Source organism: Vicugna pacos, chromosome 9, assembly GCF_048564905.1.
Source record: "Vicugna pacos chromosome 9, VicPac4, whole genome shotgun sequence".
In the NCBI taxonomy this organism is placed as follows: Eukaryota; Metazoa; Chordata; class Mammalia; order Artiodactyla; family Camelidae; genus Vicugna; species Vicugna pacos.
Window position 1 is genome coordinate 2,998,824 of NC_132995.1, and position 17,641 is coordinate 3,016,464.

Here is a 17,641-nt window from a genome sequence, read left to right on the forward strand (position 1 = left end):
CTGGGGGCCGTACTTTGAGAACCACTGCTCTAAGCCTTAGATATATTATATGAAGCATAGATAATAGAATAAAAAAGATTGTTGCAAGAAATGAATGTGGTCTGTGGAGGAGCATATAATAGTCCCCACACAAGGTAAATACTGATTGTCATAATAGCTCCTTAGAAAGACAGGGATTACAGAAAAAAGTGTAAAGGCGATTATCCAGATTGAAGGGTTAATGCTTGTAAAGGGAACATTCATGCAGTTGTATTTTATCCTTAGCCTAAATTCTGTCACTTCTAAGTCAAAAATCTACACTAACTTCCTCTTAATGTTTTAAATCGTAATTACGTTTTTGTGTGCATTCGGCTGTATATGTATAAGTATAAATATAACCTCTAGCTGGTAATCCATGTCGACTACCCTGATTAATAATAATCTGATTAGTGACTACATGAAGGTGTACGTGTGGGTGCAGTCACGCTCCCGGATCCAGACAGCCTTGCCAGCGCCGCAGGTGTTCACTTCCACCTTCGAGGTGTTTACTTGGAAAGGTGTTTTACTGGTGGTAGTTCTGACAGCTGCCACCACAGGATGGTTTTGCTTGTTACGAACTTTGTATGAACGGAATCAATTCAATTAGCGGGTTCTTTTTGTATGGTTTCCCTTACAGCTACAGTTGGGGGACGTGAAGAAAAAGGGTTCTGTGGAGACGTGCTTGCATCTTTGTAGACCTAAGCGCTGACTCACTTGGGGTTTGTAACTGGAGGATGAAGCGCTGGGTCGCCGAGCCTACGGCGGCTGTGCTGAAATCGCCCACGAGCTCGGCAGTGCCGTGTTTTCTCGGTTTACTCCTACCTGCAATGCAAATGCCTTCATTGTAGGCAGCAGAGTCTTTAATTTTAATCGTTCTGATGGGGGGGAGGTCATTGTCTATTATCTGGGTCTTAATTTGCATTTCTCGGGGTCTAATGAGTTTGAATGTCTTTCCATATGCTTATTGGCCATTTGGCCATTCTCTTGGGGTCACCTTTCCAAATCTTTTTGATTTATTTCCATGCAATTTTATCTTGTTTTAATACCTTGGGGAGGAAAAAATGTTCCTCTTCCCTTCCACGTTCTTCTGGCTGATCTATAAATTAAACTGACATGAGACAGATTGACAAGAGAAAATCAAATGTTTACTACCGTGTGTACCCGGGAGAGGCCCAGGAAGACTGAGTAACTTGCCAAAGTGGCTAAAATGCTCACCTTAAATATTTTCTTCAGCTAAAGACAAGAGGATGTCGTGGGTAGTGGTTTGGGACTTTGAAGGGGAGGAAGGTGATTCACATGGAGATGGAAAAGCAGATGTTTGGTAAGTAAATGTTTGCCCGGCCCTGCAGAGACAATGGGACCCCGAGTGGACTCTGATCTCTAGGACCTGCTGAATTGTCCCCACCACACCTCGCCTGTGTTCTTTGCAGATCTCTGGTGGTAGCTCTATTCTCAGAACAGTCCCTCTATATAAAATTTTATGGGGAGAAAAAATTTCTTCTATATAGCACAGGGAACTACGTTCAATATGTTATAAAAACTAAAATTTTAATTTAATTAAAAACATGAAAATGATTATATGTATACATATATGCATGACTGTGATGTGCTAGACACCAGAAACTGACACATTGTAATTGACTGTACTTCAATACAAAATTAAATTAAATTAAAAATTTTAGGGGGAAAGTCAAAGTTTCTGAGTCTTTTGGGCCTCTATTATTTTCAGCTCAAAATAATGTACATACCAAAGAGACATTTTAGGGTGGCAAGTTTTGCTCCCCTGCAACGGGAACTGTACAACAGTTTGGAAAGAACTGTTATTATAAGACAGAGCTTTCCAAACCATGTATATTATTTCTCCATTTATTGCTGATTCCTTCACTGTTGTCTACAAACTTGTGGCTCTCAGGGGAGGGACACATGATTTTAGACTTGTTCGTAGGTGTCTCGTGTGCACGTATCTGACTGTTCCCCTAGCATGTAGACTTGACAGACTCCGTCCCCTCTAATAGTACGTGTACTCTTTGGGCTTGCTTTTGATGTCACAGTTCAAGGTGGACGAACCAAGAAGGCAACAGACTTAGGAGCAGACTCTGTCTATGAAGCTCAAACATTATGCTAAGTGAAGGAAGCCAGACACAAAGGGCCACATATCTGATAATGCCATTTCCATGAAATGTCCCAAATAGATAAAGCCACCAAGACAGAATGCAGATTAGTGATGGCCGGGGCTGGGAAAGGGGGAGATGGGGAGCAATTGCTCAGTGGGTCTGGGCTATCTGTTTGGGAAGATGAAAGTCTTGGAACTAAATAGTGGTGATGGTTGCATAACACTGTGAACGTTTTCAGTGCCACTGAATTGTACACGTTAAAATGGTTAAACTGGGTGGGGAGGGTGCAGCTCAGCGCATGCTTAGCACGCACAAGGTCCTGGGTTCAACCCCAAGTACCTCCTCCAAAAAAATAGATAAGAAAACCTAACTACTCCCCCAAGGGGTTAAATATTTTATGTATATTTTACCATAATAAAAATAAAGTAGGCTCAAGAATACTTAAAATTCTCTTTATCTACAATAACGTCTCATCTAGGAAGCACAAACAACCCTGTGGGTCAAGCTTTCATCCTCGTGGAGTTAACAAAGTGTATGCAGTGCAAAGACTAGAGAACCCAAAGCTGGGAGAGGCCCAGGAGACTCAGAGGTTAGAGAAACCCCAGGGGCGGAGGGGGAGGCGCTCCTGTCTTAGAGGCACAAGCTCAGTGTTTGATAGTGGGCAAGATCATTTTCCTCTTCTTGGTATTCCTCATTTGTGGTGTAGGGGAGCAAAATTTGCCACCCCAAAATGTCTCTTTGGCGTGCAGATTATTTCAAGCTGAAAAGAGTCAAGGCCCAGAAGACTCCGGAAGAAACTGACTTCGCCTTAGCTACCTACAGGACAGAGCTGCCACTGGAGATGTCTGCAGAGAACGTGGGCTCCATGTGGTGGCAGAACGCAGTAGGACCTACAGCTCAGAGTCCACTCTGTGCCTCCTCGTCTCTGCGTGGCCCCAAAACATGTCTACTGAACACTGGCTTCTGCATCTCAGTGTGTATTTCCTTGCTCCCTTGTGAAGTCCCAGACCACGCCCCTCAACATTCTCTAGCGTTTTAGCTGAAGATGGGATTCAAGGTGAGGGTTTCAGCCATACTGGCGAGTTCCTGTCTTCCTGGGTCTCTGCCATTATACACGTTATTAAGCTTTTGTTTGATTTTTCTCCTGTTAGTGTGTCTCAAGTGAATTTAATTCTTAGACCAGCCAGAAGAACTTAAAAGGGTAGAAGAACACACATTCCTCCCTGACACTGGTCCTTCACAATGTGCGTCTTCCAGCTGAGTAAAACCACTGGCACCCCAGCTCTCTCCCATTCTCTACTATATAGGTGAAGAGGAGAGAGAGGGAAACACATGGAGAAATTTTCTTCTCTCTGTAAGAATATATTTTGGCCAGGAGATGCTGGTGATCTTTACTACAGCATCACCCAGAGAAGCCAGAGGTTAGTTGGTGTCAGTCTTGAATCCCCCAACCCCCATCCAGGTGACGCCACTTAACGGCGGTGCTGCAGGGTCCCGCGGGCGCCGGCAGGACCACGCCGGCAGAGCGGCCGACGCTGGGCTGGCCGCGGGGCAGCCCGGCGGAGACCTCGGGCCCCGCCTCCCGCCTGCGCCGCGGGGCGCTCGGCCGCGGGGGCGCGCGCACGTTTGCGGAGGTCGAGGGGCTCTCGGCGCCGGCCGGGGGGGCGCGCTTCCCGCGGCGCCCGGCAGACGAGGCCCGCGCCGCGCGAGCTCCGGGCCCGCTGGGGGGCGGCGCCGGCCGGCTGCCGCCGCTCCTCCGCGGCCGCCCCGGGCGCGGCCTCCGGGCGGCGCTGCGGGCCGCGGGCCCCCCGGCTGCCCGGGGCGCCTGGGCGCAGACGCCTGTGTTTGGCGGACAGGCGCCCCGGAGGCTCGGGGTGGACAGCAGTGGTCTGCAGGAGAGCCGAGGCCACGGGGGCTGCCATGCCTTCCTCCGCCTCAGCGTCCGGCAGCTTCCTGCCGCCGCGTTCCGTGCTTCGGAGGCGGCGGAGGACGAGGAGGACGAGAGCAGCCCCAGCCGGGACGCTGGGGATGTTCAGCAGCTGCTGTCCGAGGAAGGAGGGCTGAGGAGCCCCGCCCTGACCCAGGTGGGCTGCTTCCTATCTGGCCTCCCCGGCGAAGAGAGCGCCAAGGCGCTGGAGACAGCCTTTGGCTGCCAAGTGTCAGCAGAGGTCAAGCGGGGGTCCCTGGAGTGCAGGTCAGCGTCCGACGGGAGTAAAGCCTGCTCCTCAGCGGCGGACACGACGGAGGTTTTGTACTGTCTCTGCGAGTCTCAGGACGAGCAGCTCGTGAAGGATGCAGTGGCCCAGGTCAAGGAGATTTCTGTTCACTTGACAAGTCCATCTGAAGTGATGCGGTCTTCTTTCTGCCTTAAACATTGTCAGAACTTGGAGAAAGTTTCACTGCAGGTGGACAAGGGGATATTCCTGGAGAACGATGCTGCGCTGAAGCCAGACACTCAGGTTGAGAGGTAAGAACTCCCTTCTCACCAATTTTTCCATCTTTAGCCTCATCCCATGCTCTGTTCGGAAGAGGACAGTTTCATACTCTCTGTGTCTTAGGGTCAGAATTTTCTTCTTGCTGAAATTTCTTCCTGCCAACTCACCACTGAAGATGGGAAACGTGATGTTCAGATTAGGAACGGAGGCTTTGCAAGCTTACTTTGTTTTAGTGTTCAGTGTTACAGTTTTCATGTGGGAAAGGGGCTCCGGACACCCTAGACATTTCATATAATTTCCCTCCCTACCAAGTCTTTCAAAACTTTTGTTTTAAACTGTAGTCACTGTGCTGTACATTCCATCTCAGGACTTAGTTATCTTATAACTGGATGTTTGTAACTTTAGATTACCTCACCTATTTAGTCCTGCCCCCTCTTCAACCTCTGGCAACCACCAACCTGTTCCAGCCTGTTTTCTGCATCTATGAGCTATTATTTTTTAAAAAATTCCACATGTAAGTAAGATTATATAGTAATTGTCTTTCTTTATCTGACTTGTTTCACTTAGCATAACACCCTCAAAGTCCATCCATGCTGTTGCAAATGGCAGGATTTCCCTCTTTTTTATAGCTGAGTAATATTCCATTGTGCATGTACCACATTTTCTTTAACGATTCATCCATCAATGGACATTTAGATTGTTTCCATATCTTGGTCATTGTAAATAATGCTGCAATGAACATGGGGGTTCACATATCTTTACCAGATAGTGATTTTGTTTTCTTCAGATAAATACTCAGAAGTGAGATAGCTGGATCATATGATAGCTCTGTTTTTAATTGTTTGAGGACCCTCCATACTGTTTTTCATAGTGGCTGCACCAATTTGCATTCCCACCAACAGTACACAAGGGTGCCCTGTTCTCCACACCCTGGCTAACATTTGGTATTTCTTGTCTCGTCGATGATAGCCATTCTAATAAAGGCTGTGAAGTGATGTCTGATTGTGGTGTTGATTTTCATAGCCCTGATTAGTGATGTTAAACACCCTTTCATGGGCCTGTTGGCCATTTGTTTATCTCCTTTGGAAAAATGTCTATTCAGGTCCTCTGCCTACTTTTTTAATCCATTTTTTTTCTATTGAGTTGTACAAATTTTCTATATATTTTGACTATTCACCCCTTATCAGACATAGGATGTGCAAACATTGTCTTCCATTCAGCAGGTGACCTTTTCCCTTCAGTTCATTTTGCTGACGGTTCCCTTTGCAGGACAGCCTGCCAGCTCTTGGCACTTTTCCCGTACGTCCTTTTCACAGGTGCTCTTGTCTCTTCTTCCTCCGCGGTCACAGCACGACCATCACTCTCTTCATTTCCGGGCAGATCTCTGCTCTGTGTTCAGTTCAAACAAGAATCTGAAGTTTCTGGATGTGAGGGAAGGTTTCCTGAGTCAGTCCTCGGTGAGGATTCTTTGCCAGCAGATAACCCGCGTCACCTGTCATCTCCAGAAAGTCGTGTAAGGGGAAGCCAGTCCTGCGACGGTGATCCCCAAGCACTTTCCATGTGGGAGCCGTATGTGAATGCCCGGCCAGGCTCCAGCCAGCCAGGTGCTCAGAATACGAAGAAATGAAATGGTTGCTATCCTTACATGTGTCTAGTGGGAGAATCCTATTTTATGTTTGAGTCATTTTGATGAAATCTGACAGAGTTTGGATATTTGACAACATCGACTGTGGGGTGCGTTGGAATCATACTACATTAAGTCATGTTATGAAATCTGGCCGAGAGCTTGGATGTTTCTGTACGTCTGCTAAGGGGCACATTCGAAACTCAGCCTGTGGAAAACAGTCACATGCGTGTTAGGAGACCTGGGCAGGAATTGCAGAAATATTCCAGAGATCAAAGTTTCAAATACGTGAATAACAGTGTGTTGATGGAGCATTTATAACTGGTGTGTGGAACAGACTGAGAAATTTAGTCTGAGTAAGGTAGGTTGTGGCAGAAGAAAACCGAGATGTGGGTCACATGGGCAGGTGACCACTAGCGCATCCTTTTAAACCAACACGTGTTCTTTTGACAGTGGCCATTCTGTCAGGTGAGGTGATGTCTCGTTGTGGTTTTGATTTGCATTTCCCTGATGATAAGTGATGCTGAGCATCTTTTCATGTGCCTGTTGGCCGTCTGTGTGTCTTTTGAACGAGGCCTATTTCGGTCCTCTGCCCATTTTTAAATTGGATTATTTATTTTTTGATATTGAGTTGTATGAGTTCTCTAGTTTGGGTATTAACCCCTTATTGGACATATCATTTGCAAATATCTTCTCCCAGTCAGTGGATTGCTTTGTCACTTGGTTGGTTTCCTTTGGTGTGCAAAAGCTTTTTAGTTTGATGTAGTCCTATTTGTTTTTGGTCTTTGTTTCCCTTGACTGAAGATGCAGGCAGGAGCTCTGAGCAGGAGCACCCCCTGTATGCCGGCTCTCTCTGTCCTGAAACTGAACTTTGAAACTTCTTCTGAATGAGCCACAGGGAAGGTTCATTATCCACAAATGAAGGGTCGAGGGTTGTAAGACCAAGTGTGTGCTTAGGGAGAAAAGTATTTCACAACAGGGAGATGAGTTGCCAGGTTTGAAGGTACCAGATAAAAGCTAGTTTAAGAAGTTCTAAAAATACAAGTGACAATGAAGGTCTGACATAAGAGTGTAGTGGGAGAGGCAGTAATGTAGGTAATGATTTTTATCTCAAGTTAGGGTGGATTGAGCATGCTTTAAAAAGAGGCCCTAAAAAAAGTCCTTTCTCCAGTCAGTTCTTACTATATACAGAGGAAAACATGATTAGCTTCATTATTGTATAACATGAGGTTTACTGAGTCTTATCCTGAAGAAGATGGTACAATCAGGTCCTGGGGAAATTTTTTTTCACACTGAATTGTTCCTTGAAGACCAGAGTTTGATTAGAGAAAATCTAATCCACTGAAGTGTTCTATTCCACTTAAAGATTTTTTCAATTCCATGTAAAATTCTACAATCATGATAGATATTGGGAAAATAAGCACCAAAAACAGCTCTTAATGGTCCATACCTTCAAGGAGTCTGTAGTTTGTTAACTTTCAAACCCTAACTTACCGTCGCCTAAATGACAACCACTTTGTGGAAATGCAAATGCATGGGGATATGGTAGGAAGTGATTTATTCTTACTAGAAAGCCAGGCATTGAGGAGCAGGGAAAGTTGTATGTGAACTGAGTGTTGAAAGAAATAGAGAATATGACATTGGGAGGAAGGCATTTTCCTCTACACTTCTGGGTTCTTCTGGCTGGCCTAAGAATTCAATCGACGTGAAACAGAGCAACAGGAGAAAATCGAAAGCTTAGTAACATGTGTGCATACAGGAGAGACCCAGAACGCCTGATTTCCTTCCTCAAAAGGCTGAGATCCTCGCACTAAATGCCGTCTTCCACTGAAGACAAAAGAGGACGTTGGGGCAGTGGCTTGGGACTTCAAGAGGGAAGGCAGTTCACATGGGATGGAAAAGCAAGTGTTTGGTTAAAAAAAGAAAGTTTGGCCCTGCAGAGACAGTGGGACCCGGAGCGGAGCCTGCTCTCCAGGCCCTGCCGAGTCCCCCCGTCACAGCAGCCTGTACTCCTTGCGGTACCTGCGGTGGTAGCCCTGCTCCTGGGGCGGCCCCTCCGGGTTCCTCAGGAAGTTAGCGGGAAGGTCAAAGTTCGTCCTGGGTATTTTTGGTCTTGATCGTTTTCAGCTTGAAATAGTCTGCATGCCAAAGAGAAATTTTGGGGTGGCAAGTTTTGTTTCAAAAAAAACAAACACGGGGATGTTTCCTCTGAAGACCGACATGAGCGTACAGGACAAAGGTGTGTCAGGCCCTTGGCCATCTACTTCCATCTCCCGCCCATCGCCATATGCTACTTCCATTAGGAGTCTGTCCTTTTCTTCTCTCTAGCTGTCACTCCATCGGCTTGTCCTTCAAGGCGGCTTCCTAGACCTCTCCCTGTCTCCGTCTTGACTGGTGACTTCTCATTCCCACTTGGTGTTCACAGCACCAGCCATCTGCAACACCCAGGATGGAACCCCTTCTTATTTTCCCTAGGATTAAAAACATCTCCCCTGCCGACGCCTATCGGGACTTCCGCCTGGCTTTCGTTGGTTGGAAGCCTCTGACAGACCTGGTCCTGGAAGGCAGTGTCCACAGTGATAAGAGGCTGCTGCTGCTGCTGTGTGAGCTCTTGAAACATTCAAGGTGTGATGTGCGTTGTCTCAGGTAGAGCTCACGTCATTGCTGTTCTCAGCATCGAAGGGATGCTACGAGCTGCATCGTGCTGCTGCATGAACAAGAAAGAAGAGGGTGGTCGCTCTGACTGGACGCCATACTGAACAGGGAAACATTCTCAACGAGAGTGTGGATGGTGTGTCAGCCTGTAATCTCTCCCCAGCCAGCTCTGTCCTCTGCAGTGAAAAATGAGCCCTGAATGCAAAGAAACACTCAGAATTTTGTGTCATCTTCTAGCTTAGGGACATGGCACTTCAGGCTGCATGCTGCCGACCTGCTGTGATTCAGAGCAGTCATCAACCTTAACTGGCCACTCAGTGATGCTGTAGAAGCATCAAGTGTCCTAATTCCTGGTAGCTTTCTGGTTCGAGAGATTCCCGTGTCCTCAGGGAGCTCTCCATCTTTGGGGTACCATTCCCTCTGCCTGCCGAGTTGAGTAGCAACCTGAGGCACTAGCTAGCAACACAGGTTTTGGGATTTGGAAATGAGCCCTGATCTTTGCTATGACATTTATGACCTATATGATCTTGAGCTGTTTCTGTCTCTATAAATTGGGGTTTCGAGAACTGAATGAAACATGGGATGTGAACTGCTTTCCGTAGGGCCAGACACAGCTGGCAGTTCTTACTATCATGGCTAATTTCTGATAAGTGCTGCTTTTCATTGAATTAAAAAATCTATTAATGCTGAAGTTTTGATAAATGATGTTTGATTAAATGATGTTTCTCAGTGGATACAGTATTCCAGGCTCCAGAATGACAAACGGCTGGTGTAGAATCTCCTGTTTTTGCTCACTTGACTTGAGACACTTCATGTTCTACTTTTATTCCAGATACTTAACTAGATTTATAGTATCCTTGTTGCAGGTTAGGCTACAAGGAAAGAAAAGTACTAATTCTAAGAACTCGAACTTTACTTACGACATACATTCTAATGGGCACAGTATACAGATTGCTTGTATCCTGTGTCTGCTTGACGTAAAGGTATCGTCTCTCCGCAAAGTATATGTAAGGGGAAAAATTAAAAAGCTTAAGTAACTTGTAAAGATTTTGAACATATCAGGGGGCAGAGCCATGATTCAGACAAGCTTGTCCAAGGGTCGCATACTCTGATCTACGTCCGCCAGAGCAGCTGAGTTTCAGAACCCGCGTAATGGGTGAATGGATTGCCTCAGCGTTCTCTGAACCAGCTGCCCCATGTTCAGATTTCCATCAGCAGAGGGAGCTTCCAGTTCTCATTTCTGCAACACGCACTCAAACAGATTTTGGAATTAGCCACCTGAGTGGCACGTGGTAGCTTCTTGTTTTAATTAGCATATGCCCTAATCACTTATGAAGTTGAACTTTTTGAGTATCAGGCATCAGTTTTTTTTCCTATGGAGCCACATGTTTAAATCTAAGTGGTACTAGGACAGATCCAGGTTGGGGAAAGTGATCGTTTACAAAGTGTGAGCACTACCAGGCCATGCTGGTGAAACTTCACATAGAATTGTATTATGGATTTTTCCTCTTAGAGATGAGGCTGGATATTGATCAAATGGCTGTGGAGACATCTGAAGAAGTAAAGGAGATCAACTCTAATAATTCAGGCCCGGGTCTGGCACATACTAGAGCAGAATGAGGTGAGAATCAAGGTCACGATCTTTAGGGAAGCACAGTTAGCTGATAATGGTCTCTGTTCTCCCAGAAGAAAGACTTGCCCCCATTTAATCCCACAGGTTGGGATCTTATTCTGACACTGCTCAGCGGTGGGCTGCTTTCTCCTCAGCTCTCAAAATCATCCAGTCCCTGAAATACCTGGGTCTCACAGCCAGTGAGTTCCTGGATGAGGGTGTCAAGTTGCCATGCACAACGCTGAGACACCCAGAGTGCTTCCTCCAGAAGTTGTCGTAAGTCTCTCATTTGTTCCCATGGAGCATCTCTGTTTTAGGTCTGGGGCCACACAGAAGAGCGACGGGGAGACTGAACTTACAGGGCAGTCCCTTTGGGACTTCTGACCGACGCAGACATCTGGTTCCCAATTTTGGTCCCAGGCAGATGACTCATGCATTTTTACCTGTCATTCCTGGTCCTTTAGGCTTTGATCACCAGCACGAGATAAAGAGCGTGGGAAATTCACAAGAAGGGCCATCAGCTGAGAAGGTTGTGGGGGAACTGTCTTACCACTTAGGTGGTACTTTTGCAGGTTGGAAAACTGTCACCTTACAGGAGCCTGTTGTAAGGAGCTGTCTTCCGCTTTGATTGTCAACCAGAGGCTGACCCACCTGTGCTTGGCCAGAAACAGCCTAGGGGATGGCGGGGTGAAAATTCTGTGTGAGGGACTGAGTTATCCCGAATGTAAACTACAGACTTTGGTGTAAGTCCCTGCTGGCTGTGTGTGCATGTGTGTGCGGTGTGTGGACGTACATACACCCGGATTCAAGTAGGGCAGAAATAAGAGCACTTAGTAATGCCACTTGAATGAAGCCAGCAAGACCTTGGTGGAAATTAGGGAAAGAACAGGTAGAAACAGATGTTAAGTGTTTGCGTGTCTTTTAAGAGCAGGGTTGACTTTCTGGCCTCTTCCTATTCTGAGAATTCGAGATAAGCAGTTGGTTCTCAGGTTTGATGTTCTGGATACATCCTGAAAATTCACATGACCTACTTCTTCCAGCAATTGGGAATGGAGTGAGTTATACGGACGGGTTTAAGACTAGAAAGGAAAAACAAGGACTCAGTTTGTAGTGGCAGATAGAGGCAAGGAGAAGGCCGTGTTTCTGCCTCAACAGCACTCATTAGAAGAATGTAACGTTTCCTGTATGATGTCACCGCATAGACTGCCTCGTTTTAAAGTTAGAGTCGATTTGGGCATCTAAACAACAGAATATGTCTGATGCTTAAGCATTTATGTGTATTGGGGACTCTACTAAATTTTACAAGAATGATCTTTTTAATCCTTACAACCACGTGTGATAGTTACCTTTATTTCAGTTTTGCTAATTAGCTAATTAGAAAAACCAAAGCTTAGCCACTTAGCTTGCCCATGGTCACATCTGAGTAGTAGGTATGAAGCCCTCTCTGTAAACTGAATTGTCAACGATCATTATTTTAAATACCCATAGTCAGTGTTTGACCAAACCTGCATTTTGTAAGCTTTCAAAACTTAATTTTAGATTTTGCTTTAGCCCCTCTCCCCAAGCTCTGTAGGTTCAAGTACAATTTTGGAATCTCACACAGTACAAAGCATGGCGTCTTTTGTCCAGTTACTGCCCACCTGCTCTTGGTCATGTCCACCTGCTGCTGTCACACCATGCTTGGGGCACAAGGCTGTCAGGTGGGTTGTAGGTGACCTGCCCAACTATACCATGGGGCCATCCTCTGTGTGGTCTGGAGGATTTGTAGAAGTCTAAGCTTGTAGGAGTGTCTACAGTGTTTAAATTAGGAACACAGCCACTATGATGTTGGAACATTGGACTTTTGGTGTACCACAGTTATGTCAGGACGATTCAGTACTGGACTGGAAATAAAGCGTAAGATGGGGAGAGTGGCATCCCAGTGACCTGACCGTGCAGGAAAGAACTGAGGCCTCAGATTCAGTCTCGGGTCTGTCTGAGCCCAGAGCCCTGGACCTATGTGATTTGCCGTCATTCTAGGGAAATCTCCATCTTAGGAGATGTGTGTCTGCTTGTCCATAATACAAGGTGGTGGACAAAGGCCAGTTTAACTCTCTGCCACTAGGTAGGGTAGAAACAATGATCATTCCATGTGTATGTGTTTATGCACAAGCCTGCCTGAGAAGGCACAGTGCTGAAAGCAGCACGCCCTCACGGGGCGCGTGTCACAGGGGGATGACAGACTTCTCTTCACGTGACTGTCCTTGCAGGCGGTGTCATTGCAACATAAACAGACAAGGCTGCAGATATATTGCGAGGCTTCTCCAGGGAGACTCCAGCCTAACAGGCTTGAGCCTGGGTTTCAACCCCACGGCCCCTGGATTGTGTTTTCTCTGTGAAGCTCTGAAGAAGCCAAACTGTAACCTGAAATGTCTGCGGTAGGTAGTTCTTCTTCATTTTTAAGACGTTTTAGAAATGTTTGATCTTCTGAAATTTTTGGAACATAAACTGCAATAGTATCACTCCTGGCCCAGTTTTAGGAGCAAACCCTTGTGGACGTTGAGTGGGTGCTTGCAGAGTCGGCCAGAGGGCTTGGGGAGTGAATATAAGCTGGGATGGCTTCTGGTGAAGTAGGCTGCAGGAGCACACTGCTTCTGCTGGGGTCCAGGGATCAGGACACAGGATCTGCCCCAGCTCCGTACCCAGGGAACTGCAGGTGGGTACTGCCCCCAGGATGTGCGGTGGCTCCAACAGGATGGTGAGCTAGGAATCACTTTTCTGTTCCAAGTCTGTCAGATGCATCGCACTGATGTACCCAACTTTGCAACCAGAACCCTAATGGAAAGAGAATCTGGGTCACATAAGCCTTGAGCAGAAAGAACACTAGGATATACGGTGGTTTTGTTTCGTATCTTGACATCTTGGCTGTACTTGGGGAACTTAAATTCTTGATGGTCAGATGAACTAAATCTAGGAGGAAGTGGACCCAGGCAGTAGTCAGGTTACAGTGTTGTGTCAGTTTCTGGTGCACAGCATCATGCTCCAGCCATACACATACACACGTGTATTCCTTTTCATAGTCTTTCTCAGTATAGGTTACTGCAAGGTATTGAATAGAGTTCCCTGTGCTGCACAGTAGGACCTTGTTGTTTATCTATTTTGTATATAGTAGTTAGTATCTGCAAATCTCAAACTCCGAATTTATCCCTTTCCCTCCTGGTAACCATAAGTTTTTCTATGTCTGTGAGTCTGTTTCTGTAAATAAGTTTGTGTCTTTCTTTTTAAGATCCCACATATAAGTAATATTATATGGTATTCTTCTTTCTCTGACGTACTTCACTTAGTGCGATGATCTCCAGGTCCATCCATGTTGCTGCAAATGGCATTGTTTTATTCTATTTTTATGGCTGAGTGGTATTCCATTGTATATATATATACCACATCTTCTTTATCCAGTCATCTGTTGATCTGGGCATTTAGGTTGTTTCCAGGTCTTGGCTATTGTGAAGAGTCTATGAACATTGGGGTGCATGTATCTTTTTGAATTAGAGTTCCCTCCAGACATATGCCCAGGAGTGGGATTGCTGGGTCATAGGGTAAGTCTATTTTTAGTTTTTTGAGGAACCTCCATACTGTTTTCCATAATGGCTGCACCAAACTACATTCCCACCAGCAGTGCAGGACGGTTCCCTTTGCTCCACAGCCTCTCCAGCATTTGTCATTTGTGGACTTTTGAATGATGGCCATTCTGACTGGTGTGAGGTGATACCTCATTGTAGTTTTGATTTGCATTTCTCTGATAATTAGTGATATTGAGCATTTTTTCTTGTGCTTATTGGCTATTTATATGTCTTCATTGGAGAATTGCTTGTTTAGGTCTTCTGTGTATTTTTGGATTGGGTTGTTTGGTTTTTTCTTAAGTTGTATGAGCTGTTTACATATTCTGGAAGTTAAGCCTTTGTCGGTCACATCATTTGCAAAAATTTTCTCCCATTCCATAGGTTGTTATTTTGTTTTGCTTATCATTTCCTTTGCTGTGCAAAAGCTTGTAAGTTTAATTAGGTCCATGTGTTTTTTTTTTTAATTTCTATTACCTGGATAGACTGCCCTAGGAGAACACTGCTAAGATTTATGTAAGAGAAAGTTTTGCCCATATTTTCTTCTCGGAGGTTTATTGTGTCTTGTCTTATATTTAAGACTTTAAGACATTTTGAGATTATTTTTGTGTATGGTGTAAGGGAGTGTTCTAGCTTCACTGATTTACATGCTGCTGTCCAGTTTTCCCAACACCACTTGCTGAAGAGACTGTCTTTTTTCCATTGTATATTCTTGCCTCCTTTGTTGAAGATTAGTTGACCATAAGTCTGTGGGTTTATTTCTGGGCTGTCTATTCTGTTCCATTGACCCATATGCCTGTGTTTCAAGCATCAGAATTTTTAAAGGATATTCCAGTTGATTCTAACATTGAGTCAAATTTGAGCTCCTCTGAAGTAGAAGTTTGAGAGGAAAATCCATGGTACCCGCAGGTTGGAATTCATCTTTCTAGATCACTGAACAAGAGCCCAGCAACAGAGCAAAGGCACTGACTAGGGGCTTGGACATCAGAATATGGTTCAGGTCCCATGTGATATTAATGAGCTGTGACTTCTGACATCTAAGCTTTTCCTTACAGAATGGACGGTTCTTCTGTACGACCTATCCTCGTAACAGCACAATTAATGCATCTAGTGAATTACTTTGTAAACTCACCGGCCTCGTTGTACAAATGTTTATATGACAAGCACGTGGGTCCATATTTGCTACCACGTCCCAGCCGTCATCTGTGATGGAGCCCCTTCCTGTCTCCCTAACTTCACTGCGTGCTTTCTCCTCACCTTGGTGTGTAGCACTCAGCTAGCCTCTCCGTTCCTAGAACCACTCGTTTTTTTTTCCCCACTGCAAGGTCTTTGTTCTCAATTGTCTTTTTTTTTTTTTTTTTGACTAGAGCATGCAGACCCTGAAATCTGCAGCGCTATCTGCCAAAACTCACTTTTCACCTTGGTTACTATGGGGAAGAACAAGCTAGCCTTGATGGTTCAGAAGTCTTTTATCTATTGAGCCATGACCTGTTCTCTATAACAAACAGTAAATTGTTTACAGTATTGTCCTGCCTAATCACTAGAACTGTGTATTTTTAAACACTTTCTTACTGAGGTGAAAGTCACATAACATAAAATGATAAACCACCGAGTGTCCAACTCAGTGGCATTTAATAGACGTACAATGTTGGGAAGCCGCTGCTACTGTCTAGTTTCAGGACTTTTTCATCTTCCCACGTGGAAAACTCTACCCGTGAAGCAGTCATTCTCCGTTCCCCTCAGTTCCTGGCAACTTTCCTGCTCTGAAGATTCACTTATTCTGTATATTTTGTATGTGGCTTTTTATAAAGGGGTTCTTTCAGTTAGCATAATACTTTCAAGGTTTATCCGCATTGTAGCACGTGTGTTTCCTTATGTGACTAAACAATATCCCATGTGTGGATATACCACATTTCGTTCATCCATTTACTCTTTGTCAATTTTCAGAGAGAAGTTGACTCTGTTTTCTGTATCTCCAGTGCCTGCCATCGTGCCTGGGGCAGCCCACGGATGGTTAGCGAGCCCGTGTGTGGATAGATGTGCACGTGGTACGGTGGTCACGGGCACGTGGCTGAGGGGCCAGTCTGGCTTGAGTCGGCTGGCTAGGTGTATGTAAGCTGGCGTGAGCTCTGTCTGCCCTACATAGTGCCTCCCTCTGTCCTCCGCTGGCAGAGGCATCTTCTAGCAGAAGTGTGTGGAGGCACTGGTAACATTACGTATTACCGAGTGTAATTAACTCAAGTTGCTGTAAGGAAAGGAGGAAACAATCCAGTCACTCCCTGACTCTCAGGTTTCTGATCTTTTAGTCCTTCCATCATTTCACACCTCACGTTTGGAGCATTTGGAGACACCTCCTTCCAGATGCCTGGAAGATGACCGTCTGCCTCACCCCCCACCCTCTGAAATGCTGCCGTCTGAGCCACTGACTGTCCCAGGATTACTGCCTTGTCGCTCAACTAGTCTGCAGCTTTGGGTTCTTGATTTCCTGGTGTTGGTTCTCAGCTCAGCACCCCAGGGGATTGTCAACTTGCAGGTCAGGCTACAGCACTTGTCTTTCAAGACTCCAACGCTCCTCATATCGCCGCGGGTGAACCCTCAAGGCTTCGCCATCGCTCACGGGGTCCTGTGGCCCCTGTACTTAGCAATGAGCCACTCTTCCCGCTCTGCCTCTTGCTTGGGTTTCAGCTGCACTGGCTCCTTCCCCCTTATATCAGAACCGTTCACTCTGCACTTTTCTTTGCTTTCTTTTTCTCATTATTTTTCCAATGAGGAATTCACTGACCGTCACAAATCTACCTGATCCTTCTGTCCTATCTATTCTAATCCTGTTTGTTTTGTTCCAATACCAGTATCCCGTCTTCAATACATGTCCTGATGTCACTAAAATCAGCACCATGAAGAAAACATGTGTATATATTTTCCATTTCTTCACTACTAGGTCCCCATCAAGTGAGAGTCTGCCTGGCCACGTGTCGGTTCTCAGTAAGACCTCACTTGACGAGTGAGTGGGTTTCTGTTCTTTCTCAGCCGGCTCTGGGGCTGTTCCACTGCTCCTTACGGTTATTGGAATCTCACATCTGCTCTTGGCAGCAAGCGGAGCCTGGAGACTCTGGACCTGGGCCAGAAGGCCCTGGGGCGGAGTGCGTGATGGTGCTCTTTGAGGCCTTAAAACAAAATCATGGCCCCTTAAAGAAACTCAGGTGAAGACAGACGACTCAACCATGGAAATCCAGAGGCTGTTGAAGGATGTGAAAGAAAGCAGCCCCAAACTGACCGCTGAGTGTCGGGATGCCAGAGCCACCGGGTCCTCGTGCTGTGACTTGCTGTCCTGAGCGCCCTGGGACAATTCTCCCAAAGCGGGAGGGAGGCCATCTGGTGTCCCTAAGGCCTCTCGTTAACGGAGACCAGGTTGTCAGACGTTAGTTACTGGATCAAAATACAGAATTTAGCCCTGGTTTCCACTCTCTGACTTTTGCTAAATTCTGCACAAGTCATGTACCCACTTTATGTTAAAATGTCTATAAGGCTAATAAAGGGCAAAGTGCTTTGTCTGAAGCCGTGCCCGTTCACATGCCAGGAGCTAGCGG

General features: G+C 45.9%; 2 protein-coding genes across 2 annotated transcripts in view; both read left to right on the forward strand.

Moving 5' to 3' along the window:
- Positions 1–394: 394 nt before the first annotated feature.
- LOC116282285 (NACHT, LRR and PYD domains-containing protein 2-like) lies at positions 395–17,386 on the forward strand. The gene is given in 10 exon segments (XM_072968873.1): positions 395–536; positions 2,882–3,015; positions 3,623–4,596; positions 5,907–6,080; positions 8,667–8,837; positions 10,564–10,734; positions 11,031–11,201; positions 12,708–12,872; positions 17,082–17,211; positions 17,213–17,386. Coding segments are annotated over 10 exon segments (2,406 nt in total).
- LOC140698327 (uncharacterized) overlaps positions 4,465–17,641 on the forward strand; it is an 86,785-nt gene continuing 73,608 nt past the window's right edge. The window contains exon 1 of the mRNA XM_072968433.1: positions 4,465–4,599. The gene's annotated coding sequence lies outside the window, so the exon portion shown is untranslated. The remainder of the gene's footprint in view (positions 4,600–17,641) is intronic.